The following is a 12,768-nucleotide window of genomic DNA, read 5'->3' on the forward strand; positions in this document are numbered from 1 at the left end:
AATCTCTACCTAAAGGTCAGAGTCAGCCTCGGCGTCTGTGTAGGAGGGCAGGCTCCGCTTTTATTTTCCTGTCACTTTGCTCGAGACCCAAAAACATACCACAAAATATTCAGCTTGAAAAGTAAAAAAAAAAAAAGCACAAATATGAAGAAAAAAGATAATATTCGATATTAAACCTAAACGTTAATATTTTTAATACTAAAAATCGTCCAAGTTAAACGGCATCTGGGAGGGCAAGAGACTGATGGTAGATAGTTTTATGTTAAAGGGGAACTCATCTAGGGGGTCCGACCTCCAGCGATCACAAGACCGCGGTTCTGCGCGCTGCGGAGGGGCGATGCTGTGCTTACGTGTCCTCTTCTCCATTCACTCCTATGGGGCGGCTGCGAGCGATGAGCGGACATGCACACCGCCGCTCCATCCTCATGGGGAAGTTCAGCGGTACTTGCGGACCCCTGCACTTGAGATCACTCGGGCCCCAGCCGATCAAACACCTTCCCTGTCCTGGGGGAACAATCCCTTTAACTCTTGAATGCGAGCGGAGTAATAACTGCACACGCCAGTAATGAGAATCCAGAGGCAGCGACTCTCCGGACATGGCCGCGTCAGTAATGAGAATCCAGAGGCAGCGACTCTCCGGACATGGCCGCGTCAGTAATGAGAATCCAGAGGCAGCGACTCTCCGGACATGGCCGCGTCAGTAATGAGAATCCAGAGGCAGCGACTCTCCGGACATGGCCGCGTCAGTAAATACTTCTATTGCCCATGAAAATAACAATTCTGCATCGGAACGCTCCTCTGTTATTCTTCTTAGAAATGTCTGAAAGACATTGACAACTGGGTTGTACCATTCCCACTGTCACAGGGGGGGTGTACCTGCATAATCTGGCAGTGTAGGGACACCCCTCCCAAATGGTAACACCCAGCTGTCAGTTTGTCTACTAGTTTCTAGTAGGAATAACAGAACGTAGATTTGGAGAAATGCATCAGAATAGGGTTTGGGGGGGGGGGGGGGGGTTATGGGAAGAACAATAATTTACTAAATGAGAGGCACGTACATGACAACATGGAGGGACGGATGCCACACACTGGCCTGCAGTCTATGGGGAATAGGCCACAGGTTACAGCATCGGGGACCTTCTCAGCAGCCACTGCTCCACATAGAAGACACAGGACATCCACATGCTGCCTGAGGATAATGGAGGTGGTTGTCCTGCACATAGTATGAATCCTCGTGTACATACTGACTGCCTGTGGATAATGGAGGTGGTTGTCCTGCACATAGTATGAATCCTCATGTACATACTGACTGCCTGAGGATAATGGAGGTGGTTGTCCTGCACATAGTATGAATCCTCGTGTACATACTGACTGCCTGAGGATAATGGAGGTGGTTGCCCTGCACATAGTATTACTCTTCGTCTATGTACAATGAAGTTAAAGGGGTTGTCCCCTACGATCCATCCAGTGGGGACAATGTCACTGGTGGAGCGGCGATGGCAGACACAGCGTGGTACATTCAGCTCATCCATAGTCAAATGAACAGGGATGAGCAGCGGCACCAGGCACCTTTGTCCCGCTGATCAGCCAGTCTCAGGGGAACCTCCACAATGCCTTATTTATGGTCTATGGAAATTTGCTGAAAATCTCACAATAAGGTTATGTTCCCACAACCGTATTTTCGGCCCGCCTTCTATCCGTATTTTTTGCCGATTGCGTGGGAACCCATTCATTTCTACGGGTCCACAAAATATGTGGACAGGACACGGATGTCATCCATGTGTTGTCCTTTTTGTGGACAAGAAAAGTCATTTTTACAATGGGGCCCGTGAAAAGTGCGGGATGCACATGGACCACAAACCTACTTTGCGCATTCATGATTTTCAGACCGCAACATGGATCCGGCTGTGTGAATGTAGCCTAAAACACATGTATGTTTGTCCTGCTGCAGAGACGGCGGGGGGCTCTTCAGCAGAGACGGCGGGGGGGGGGGGCTCTACTGCAGAGACGGCGGGGGGAGGGGGCTCTTCTGCAGAGACGGCGGGGGGAGGGGGCTCTTCTGCCGCCAGTTGTCTTACTGCCAGACACAGGAAGACGTGAGGAGGAAGAGCTGGTTCTGCCGCTGGAGCACAATCCCAATAATCCTCATTACTGACCTGCTTTTCCTCCTCCTGCCTGATCCTCTCATCATCTTTGCGTCTCTCCTCTTCCCGTTTCATATCCTGCTTCTTGCGTTCTTCTCTTTCAGTTTCTTCAGCCTATTAAGGAAAGGTAGAAGAAAAAACCACTGGTCACTGGACAATGCTAATGTCATACTCCAGTCGCAGCTAAAGCTGCACAGCTCTGCTAGTTCTCCTGTTAGTTCCCAGCTTATCGGGTGACTGTTAATACAAGAGGTAACTGAACCTTCACGGATGTTTCATCAGAATGAAGCTCACTATTTTGCCTGGGGTAGCAAGCAGAATTCTGAATGCAGCTCTGGATGTGACTAGAGTAAAATGGAAAAAAACGCTCTGGAATGACTTTTCCATATCAAATGGCATCAGTCCACTTTGTTTCCTTGTACTTGGACACTTTTTAAATATGTCTGCTTGCTGTCAATGAATGGGAAAAAAAAGGTCTGTAGTTCTTGAAGTTAAACACAGCAGCAATACAGAATTTTTTTTGCTATCCAGACAGACCTTTTACCTGCCCTGATACACTGCAGCAAACCCTCAGCAGAGATGTTGCAGGGATTTTACTGATGACTTGGGGCTCATGCACACAAAGTTATTATAATTCGTTTTTATGTTTGTTCTGTTTTATTCAGTTTAATGTTCTATTATTTTGCGGAACAGCCATGCGGACACAGAATGCACACGGGGTCGTTTCAGTTATTTTTTTCGACCCCATTGAAGTGGATGGTTCCGCATACAGGCTGCAAAAAACGGAAACGACCCCGTGTGCATTCCGTGTCCGTATGGCTGTTCCGCAAAAAAATAGAACATATCCAATTATTGTCCGCATTACGGACAAGGACAGGATTGTTCTATTAGGGGAAGGCAAATTAACAGAACGCATCCGTGTTTTGCAGATCCACAATTTCTGGACGGCAGAACAACAACGGCGGTGTGCATGAGGCCTTATCCTCAGGAAAGGTAACTAATATCTGAATGGGGGGGGGGGTCTCCTCACAACATACCAAGCAGAGGGCTACATATCATATAGTGTATGTGCTTGGTACTGCAGTCCTTGACTAGGACTGAGCTGCATAGGCCATAACTGGGACGTTACTGTCCTGGGAAGAGGTCATGGCGCTTCAGCGTCTTCAAAAAGCTGATCAGGAGGGTGCCGGAAGCCCGACCCCCACCGATCGGATATGGACAGCCTCTCCGGACAGGCCGCCAGCAGTGGTTTACTCCTAGAAATCGCTGGCCCACTGTGACAATACCATAAACTGTAAAAGGAGGCCTTTAGGCTCTGGATGTAAAGAAATCGTTTTCATTCCCTGACAGCCAGCAGAGATCTAGAAAAAGGCAGACATTTCCGCCTTAACTTTACGCCTCTCTTCTTACCTCACGTTGTGCTTTTCTCGCCTGCTTTTCCTCCAGTTTCTTCTGTTTTTTGGCACCAATCTTCCCCGGAGCCTGAACGGCCGGATTATCCTCATCATCGTCGTCATCGCGGGGTTCCTCCAGCGCTGCTGAAAAACGGCAAAAAGAGAGAGATGAATACAGGTAAAAAGTCCATACCTCCCACCTGTAAAGGGGATGCACGATCCCCCTCCCCCATCAAGTATGGCTGGACTCTTGTGATCAAAAATCCCCCTTTCGTCTTTCTACGATATCCCAGTTACGCCGAAATTGTTCTAACCCCTTTGAGAACACTTCAATTTTCTTTCTCTCTACCAAGAGGAGTCGTATTTTTAATGGCACCATATTAAAAAATTAAAAAAAAAAATATAAAATGACACTATTGTTTTTGGGGACATTTTATTCTGCAGGTCAGAATTTACTTACGGTATTTTATATGTTCTATTACTTTTGTGTTTAACAGAACTTTTTATCTTTTTCCCTCTGGGATGCATACAACTTTTTCATCACTTCTTACTCTGCTATTTAAAACAAAACCCGCCATTTCTATAGCACACGCCAGTTATGGTTGTGGCAATACCACTTATATGGACTTTTAAAAAAAATATTATTAGTGATGAGCCAAATATTTGAAAATTCGATTCGGCTGCTTCACTGAATTGCACAAAAACAAATTCTCTTCGCATCTAATTACTTTGTTGAGAAGCGCATTTCTTTGCAAGTAGTGGGCGTAATGACAGGGAACGGCAATTGCACCGCACCCCGCCATTGTCGCCCTCAGATGCCGCGTTCATAGCTGATCGAGGCATCTAATAGTAATAAGTGTAAAATAAAACATTTTTTATTAAACTTACCTCATCTATTTGATCGCAACGAGCCAGCCGCCACCACCTTGATTGAAGATCTACAGCAAAATCTTGAGCAGCCTGTGATGGCGTCATCATGGCGCCTGGTGTGGTGACGTCATACATCACCGCACACTGGATTTCGTGCGAGATCTTCAATCAAGATGGCGGCAGCAATCTCTAATATTATACACTGCAGTGTAAAGCTGACAGGCCTCCCGGGGTCATTTACTAAAGACCGGCACTGCACGCGCCAGTCTCCGTAAAAATGTGTCACCGCTTCTGATGTCCGTGCGACAGAAGCCAAAGCCAGGAGCAGCAGCAGATTTATGTCGAAATTTATGCCCGTTTTCTCGAGTACATTTTGTAAAACCTGGCGGAAAACAAAGAAAGAGATGCCAGCAAATCTGATAATCCATCACCTGAACCGCAGTTTAATCTGGAATTTCAAGGGCTAAAAACCAGGGAGAAATCAAGTAGGAGACTCTTCCTTATCTGGATTTAGACTAGGATGGGTTCTAACGGATCAAGGATGGCCAACCTGCGGCTCTCCAGCTGTTGTAACACTACAACTCCCTCCTGTAGGCAGACTGGGCATGCTGGGAGTTGTAGTTCTGCAACAGCTGGAGGGCCTCAGGTTGGCCATCCCTGCTCTAGATGATCAAACGACATAAACTCATCTGTGAAGAGAAGAAGGGCTCTACGCTGCAGGAATGTGGGCGAGAACCGGGTCACGCTTAGTCACGTCCATCACATCATGGTTACTTAACTATTGTAAATGAACCAGAAAGAACCAAAAAGTCATAAAAGTGATCTTTATCTGCAAAATAGTGAAAACCGGTTGAGAAGTGTCGCCCAGCAAGGGCTGAAGTGGGATTCTGCTCGGCTGCTGCAGTGCAGGAGATAAGCTCCACAAGCCAGAAGACCTCCTACGTGTGGTGGAAGCGAGAACTTGCTCGAGCCACCCACACCCTGTCTGTCTTCACAAATGTTTTGATGCTCAGAGACGACAAGATCTTGGACGAACGAACGGCCGCGTATGAAAAAGAGGAAGAGAGAGCGGGTCTGCGGACCTCCACCGCTTTCTTCATGACCTGACCTGGTCCCTTCTGTACAAGGAAAATAATTTCTCCCTTAAAAGACAAGATAGAAATGTCACCCCTATCCTCAGGATAAGCATCTGATGGGTGGGGGTCTGACCAGTGGGACCCCCTGCCATCACAGGGTACAGGGGTTTTCACAATTAAATAGAGCTGATTGGTGGGGGTGCCAGGTGTCAGATCCTGAGGACTGGTCATCAATATCTGGATCCTGGAAACCTCCTTTAAAGGGAGTCTGTCACCACATTTGACCATATTAGACAGATCCTATAGCGTTATATGTGCCACCCAGCAGTTAAAAACGGTACCTTTGTTGCATATAACCGAGTCTTCTTTCTGCCAAAAATGAACTTTGAAGACTGTGTAAACGAGCCCTCTCAAGTGCCCAGGGCGGTGTCTCAATCTTCCGAGCCCAAGACCGGACCTCCCTAACGGCTCATAACCCTGCCCTCCTTGTGCCTGTGCCCGCCCGTTTACTCCCCTCCCCTCGCCTTTTCCATTGCGGCTGCGCGGACAAATTCGTAGCCGGCGCATGCGCAGTAGGTATTGCGATGCCCTGCCATGACCGGGCATCGCATTGCGCATGCGCCAGCTACGAGTCTCGTAGCTGGCGCATGCGCAATGCGATGCCCGGTCCTGGCAGGGCATCGCAATACCTACTGCGCATGCGCCGGCTACGAATTTGTCCGCGCAGCCGCAATGGAAAAGGCGAGGGGAGGGGAGTAAACGGGCGGGCACAGGCACAAGGAGGGCAGGGTTATGAGCCGTTAGGGAGGTCCGGTCTTGGGCTCGGAAGATTGAGACACCGCCCTGGGCACTTGAGAGGGCTCGTTTACACAGTCTTCAAAGTTCATTTTTGGCAGAAAGAAGACTCGGTTATATGCAACAAAGGTACCGTTTTTAACTGCTGGGTGGCACATATAACGCTATAGGATCTGTCTAATATGGTCAAATGTGGTGACAGACTCCCTTTAAGTGGAGGATCATCGGAGGTCTGGCTTCTCTGACCGCCATAGATCAGCTGTAATAGCTGGGGTCAGACACATGTCGGCTGATGGAGGGAGACCGCAGCATTACATGGCAGCCAATCAAACGTAAGGACGGATCGGATCCAGCACCGCCGTCTTCTATTCTGGGGGGCCCCCCCCATGATGTTCATGTGTCCAAACAGGGTACAGGAGCGTCTTCCATGCTGGAAATGTTTCCTGCACGTGCTCTGTATGTAAGGGCTTGTTCACACAACCATTGGAGTCCCGTGCCTGTATTGCGGACCGCATTTGTGGAACCGTAATACATGGGCACCGTTCCATTCATTTCAATGGGTCCGCAAACCCGGAGATGCGGAACAGAACACTACGGAAGCACTACGGAGTGCTTTCTGGGGTAACGTTCCTCCGCACCGCAAAAAGATAGAACATGCTCTATCTTTTCGCGGAATGGAGGGATTGCGGACCCGGTTGAGGTGGACACACATGCACAGTTCCATCCTTCAACTGTTAGGGCTGGGTTCACGTCAGCGTTCAGTCCTTTCCGTCCTCCTGCTCCGTTCGGATTTGGCACATACTTGAGCCGGACGGAGCCTATGGGCCCCACAGACTATAATGGGGTCCGTTAGGTTTGCGCTCGGAGGAAGGTTTTTGAAGCGGAGACAAAAGCCCTGCGCGCACTAATTTTGTCTCCTCTTTATAAATCTTCCTCCGAGTGGAAACCTAACGGACCCCCTTATAGTCTATGGGGCCCGTATTACCTATGAGAGACGCTCTCTTGCTATAACGGCCCAGACCGGCAGGAGCGCCGATCCGGGCCATTTAACCCCTTACATGCTGTGGGCAATGGCGTCCACGGCATGTATGTGGTTACAGAGGGAGCAGACTGCTTCTGTCTCCTATCGGCACCTCGCAAATGAGATCATGAGGTGCTTATGTCAGTGCAGACAGGCCAGGGCCTAGTGGAGGCCCGAGGCCTGCTTCCAGCGGTTCCCTCTCTGGCGCAACCTGCTGGTCAATGTCAGTATAGCACTGACATTAAAATACATTGCACCACAGGAATAGTGTATTGTGTTTTAGAAGCAATTAACATATTGCTTATTATAGCCACCTTGTGGGACCATTAAGTAGTAAAAAAAAAGTTAAATAAAATGTATTAAATAAAAAAAATTACTATTTAAAAAAAAAAAAATTCCCATAGAAAAAATACTTTTCAATGGAAAAAAAAAAATTGCAAAAATAAAATCTCATCATATTTGGTATCTCGGTGTCTGTAACGACCTGCACTAAACAAATACCATGTATATTATCCCCTACGGTGAACACCAAAGAAAAAATACAACAAAATAAAGGCCAGAATGGATGCCAGAGTAAGGCCTCATGCACACAAATGTGTGGTGTCTGTGCCCGTGCTGCGGACTGCAAATTGCGGTTTCCAATGCACGGGAACCGACCATGTCCATGCCGTCTAAGGACGCAGACCCATTCACTTGAATGGGGTCCGCATCGCAAAAAAAAGGAGTGCATGCACTACTTTTTTAGGTGCGGAGCCACGGACGGAAAACCCACAGACGCACTCTGTAGTGCTTCCGATTCGTGCCTCCGTTCCACACTGCACCATATCATCCGGACTGTTGACCCGTTCAAGTTAATGGATCCGCATCCGTTATACGGCATTCGCACGGCCGGTGCCCATATATTGCAGACCCGCAGTTTGCAGGCCGCAATACGGGCACGGCCGGCACATAGTTGTGCGCATGAGCCCTTAATAAAAATGTATCGTACCTCAAAATGGCACCATTAAAAACTACAACTTGTCCTTTAAATAAAACAAGCCCTCACACTGCTACATAAAAGAGTCATAGCTCTTGGAATACGACGACGAAAATCGCTTGGTCAGTAAGACCCAGAACAGGCTGGTCATTAAGGGGTTAACAAAAATATGCTCTACTGTGGGGAAGGGGGGGCGATAGATATATCTATTATAAATACACATTCACACTTTTAAAATTAGAAGGAGGAATCTGTTCATCATTACCAAAAACATTTAGAAAATCCAAAAATAGAGGCATCGCCCACAGGACGGCAGGTGCCGCTCAATCAGGTCTGGTGACTAACAGTTCTCGTTACTGTCCTCAGTCCCACACTTGCTAGTTACTCCCATCATACATCCCACCGGCCACCAAGCCGTGATCGCTATTGACCGCAATCCCGGTCATTGCGGCCAGGTGCCTGCTGTATTACACTCGCCATGTATGGAGCGGGCTCAGCCCTAAGACACAACAAGTCACCGGACCTTTCACAACGTCTGAAATGCCAGCCCCTTATGTTTCCATTCACTGACAGGAGCTTTATGCGCAGGTGCTAGCTACCTTCTCTCTCCTCTTCCAGGCGCTGCGCTCGTCTCTGGGCCAGCATGTTCCGGTTCATCCTTCTCCTCGGCATCCCGTCCGCACGCTGCTCCGGGTGAGGCCGCGGTCTGACTGCTGCTGCCACCGCCACATTTTGCTGGTGCTCATGGTCGGCTGCAAGCAAGAAAGAAGCAATATAATTAGGAAATATCAATTACAACATCCGCCGGACGATTATACAAAGAAAAGGTCTCTCCAAAACTAACACAAAATGTCAGAAACATAGATTGTGAGCCCCATTGGGGACAGATAGATGCTGATGTCTGCAGAGCGCTGCGAAATATAGTAGAGCTACATAAGGGCATCAAATAAATAATGAAACATGGCATCAATGCATGGAGGAAAGAACAGGCCTTGTTGCCCATAGCAACCAATCAGAGCGCAGCTTTCATTTCTTAACCAGCTGTGGCACAATGAAAGCTGCGCTGTGATTGGTTGCTATGGGAAACAGGGGCATTTTCCTCCTAGGCTAGGACAAGGCCTTAGGCCTGTGTATAAGTGCACTGAAACACATTATCATTAGGCCTTTGCGGTGCGCAAAAAGTACAGATGACGTCCGTGTGCATTCCGTATTTAGCGGAACGGATCAGCTGGCCCCCCATAGAACAGTCCTATCCTTGTCCATAATGCAGACAATAATAGGACACGTTCTATTTTTTGGCAGAACGGAAATACGGACATACGGAAGCGGAATGCACACGGAGTAACTTCAGGTTTTTTTGCAGACCCACTAAAATGAAGAGTTCCGGATACGGTCCGCAAAAAAAAAAAAACGGTACGGACACAGAAAGAAAATACGTTTGTGTGCATGAGGCCTTATTATTAGGGTATGTTCACATGTGGCGGATACACTGCAGATTTTCTGTGGCAAAACCACATGCAGAATATCTGCAGCTATTCCTTTCCACATGGCTATAAACTTAAAGGGGCAGTCCAGCTTTTTATAGGCTTTTAGATTCTTCCCCCTACCTGCCGGACAGCTAGCAGGTAAGTACGCTTCCCCAGCAGGGACAAAGGGACAATAGGGGGTTACTTTTCTACCATTTTGCTTTAAGAATATTAGCTTTTTGTTGCATGAAAATATTAACCTCTTCCAGACCTTTGCCATTCATGTATAAGGGGGGGCAACGACTTTAAAGATGGCAGACAGCCATTGGCAATAACGCAAATCATGAGCATTCAACCCTTCGGATGCCGTGGTCAACTGCGCTCCCAGGACACAAGCGACTCGCCCGAGCCGAGATCAGGGTAGCCATTCAATTGTTGTTACAGACCAGGGCCCTCTGAAGTGTCCGAGGCCTACCACAGAGATGTTTCTATGGAGACCATAGGAACGTAGCGAATGTCCCATAGACTGCAATGTTAAATCACTGATGTCTATGGGAGAAGAGCGATCAGATGATCGCATGTTAAAGTCCCTGGGGGGGGGGGGGATCTAAAAATTCAAATCATTCCTTATTGCCCCATTTTAAAAAAGATAAATAAATGTAAAAACTTAAGGTCATGTACTATTAAAATATTTATCTCGTAAAGTGAATAAAAAAAATTAAAAATTGCTCCTTTTTAGCACACCTGGCCAAATTTTTTTATACGAATTGATCACAAAGTCACACACACCAACACTGTATCAATAAAAAACGTAGACGTAACTATAAAAAAAAACTGTTCCGGGGGTCAGAATATGGCGATGCACAGAAAAAAATATCATTTTTTTTCTAAAGCTTTAAGTTTTCTTTTAAAGAATAAAACACAAGAAAACCGACACACATGATCTGTCGCTGTAATCGCACTGACGGGGAGAAGGACGAACAGGTCCCTTTTTACCGCTGTACAAACAAAGGCCATAAAACTGTGGCAAAAAAGCGTTGTTTTTTTTTTTTCCAGTTTCCCACTACATTGGATGAAATAGTAAATGGCGCCACTAGAAAGTCCAACTTGTCCCGCAAAGAAACAAGCCCTCATACGTCTATGTGATCGGATTAAAAAAATATAGTAATAATAATAATAAAAATAATGGATCCGAGAGATTCTGAGAAAAAAAATATAAATTGAATATATGATATTTTTTACAGTTCAATTTTTAATCACAATTTTTTTTAAATAAAACATGAATTCATTCAGGTGACTGTACCGGGGGCAGGACTTCACATAGGATTGTCGGGGGGGGGGGGGGGGGGCTATATATTCAGATTTTAATAATTTTTGGGGATTTTATTTTTCTTTTATTACGTCTTTCTTTTAGAACTGGATTATTTCAGAGATTTTCTCCTGCAGATCTGCGGGGTCCGTCAGGGGCACCCAGGTGGCATCCATCCTGTGACAGACCCAGCGCCGGTGACACAGGGGAAAAAACGCCAAGATTCGGCCGGGTCACATGACCAGACCCCCAGCTTCCTTCCATAAAAATACCGCACTGTAGTACGAGACCCCTTAAATGATTCGGCCCACAGGAAGGATGAGAAATGTATGGTTGATGGGGGTCCAATGGTTACCCCCGCCCCTCCAGCAATCATGACAGCGGAGGTCCCCGATTCTCCTATGTTAATGGGGGGTACGCTCACACAGGGGACTCGGGGGGCCCGGCTCACAGGATCGGTAGTCCCCACCAATTCCTTATCCCAGGAATCAGCAACCTTCGGCACTCCGGCTGCTGTGAAACTACAACTCCCAGCATGCAAACTTACTAGGCTGTTCTTGTAACTCCCATAGCTATGAATGGAGGATTCTGAGAGTTGTAGTTTCCGAACAGCTGGAGGGAGCGCCGGAGGTTGCTGGTCCCTGCTCTATCCTATGAGAGGACCCCTTTAATTATGAACTGTAAAATAAAACATACGGATAGTAAGGGGTTAACCAGTGCCCAAACATCAGCCGCCATATGCACACAGCTGAGGCTTTGTTACACTTGCATCCCCCACAGTGCAGAGTAATAGTGGGAGGGGAGTTGACAGGTGGGCACGACCACCGGCTGCATGGCACAGCTTAAAGGGAGAGTCTGCTCCCACCTAAAACCACAGCAGGGGGGCATTAGGACCCCGCTCACCTTGCTCCGCCTGCCCTCTGATCCGGGTAATAAAGAAGAGCAGCACAGCCAGCAGCGCGGCGGCGACAACGTACAGCACGGGGTCCATTCTTACCGTACACGTCACTGTACTAAGCCCCGCCCACACACCGCGAGCCGTCACTAGCCGCTCGGCGTGGACGCAACCAACGACAGTTTACGGGGGTGGACAATTCCGTAACAACGCGTGTGGTGCGTGCAGCATTGCATTCCCTCCACACGATTTGAATGAATTGACATAAATAAAAGGGACGTGTAGTTCGCGGTGCTCGTTGTATGACTATAGTAATAAGATTAGACGTTACTTGTGGAATCCCCCCCTCAGCACAGCCTGCTTGGTCGCTCCCAGCATTAATCTTCTGGTGCTCGGAGCGGAGTGTAGTACAATAGGAAGGGGCGAGAGAGGACGGGCTGGTTAGAGGTGACGCGCGCTCGTCTTTTCTAGCCCTCACAGCTTCTCCTATTCCTGCAGAAGTGACGGCACGTGGTGACTAATATCCAGCCCTGCTGGGAGCGGCGCGGGGACTATCCCCTGTTATCAGCCGCTAGCTGGAGTCTAGCAGTTCACAAAAATACTAACACAGCGTGCCATACTGTGCCAGCATAATACTGCCATACTGTGCCAGCATAATACTGCCATACTGTGCCAGCATAATACTGCCATACTGTGCCAGCATAATACTGCCATACTGTGCCAGCATAATACTGCCATACTGTGCCAGCATAATACTGCCATACTGTGCCAGCATAATACTGCCATACTGTGCCAGCATAATACTGCTGCCATACAGTGCAT

The 12,768-nt window shown here is 47.8% G+C and overlaps 1 protein-coding gene across 1 annotated transcript in view; it reads right to left on the reverse strand.

The window, feature by feature from the left end:
* DDRGK1 (DDRGK domain containing 1) overlaps window positions 1-12,083 on the reverse strand; it is a 37,112-nt gene extending 25,029 nt beyond the window's left edge. Inside the window, exons 1-4 of the mRNA XM_044294723.1 lie at window positions 11,955-12,083; window positions 8,876-9,028; window positions 3,555-3,682; window positions 2,157-2,258 (exon numbers count right to left, since the gene is read on the reverse strand). Coding sequence (XP_044150658.1) covers window positions 2,157-2,258; window positions 3,555-3,682; window positions 8,876-9,028; window positions 11,955-12,042 — 471 coding nt within the window. The 5' untranslated portion in view covers window positions 12,043-12,083. The remainder of the gene's footprint in view (window positions 1-2,156; window positions 2,259-3,554; window positions 3,683-8,875; window positions 9,029-11,954) is intronic.
* Between the last annotated feature and the right edge of the window lie 685 nt (window positions 12,084-12,768).

This window comes from Bufo gargarizans, chromosome 1 (assembly GCF_014858855.1).
Source record: "Bufo gargarizans isolate SCDJY-AF-19 chromosome 1, ASM1485885v1, whole genome shotgun sequence".
Lineage (NCBI taxonomy): Eukaryota > Metazoa > Chordata > Amphibia > Anura > Bufonidae > Bufo > Bufo gargarizans.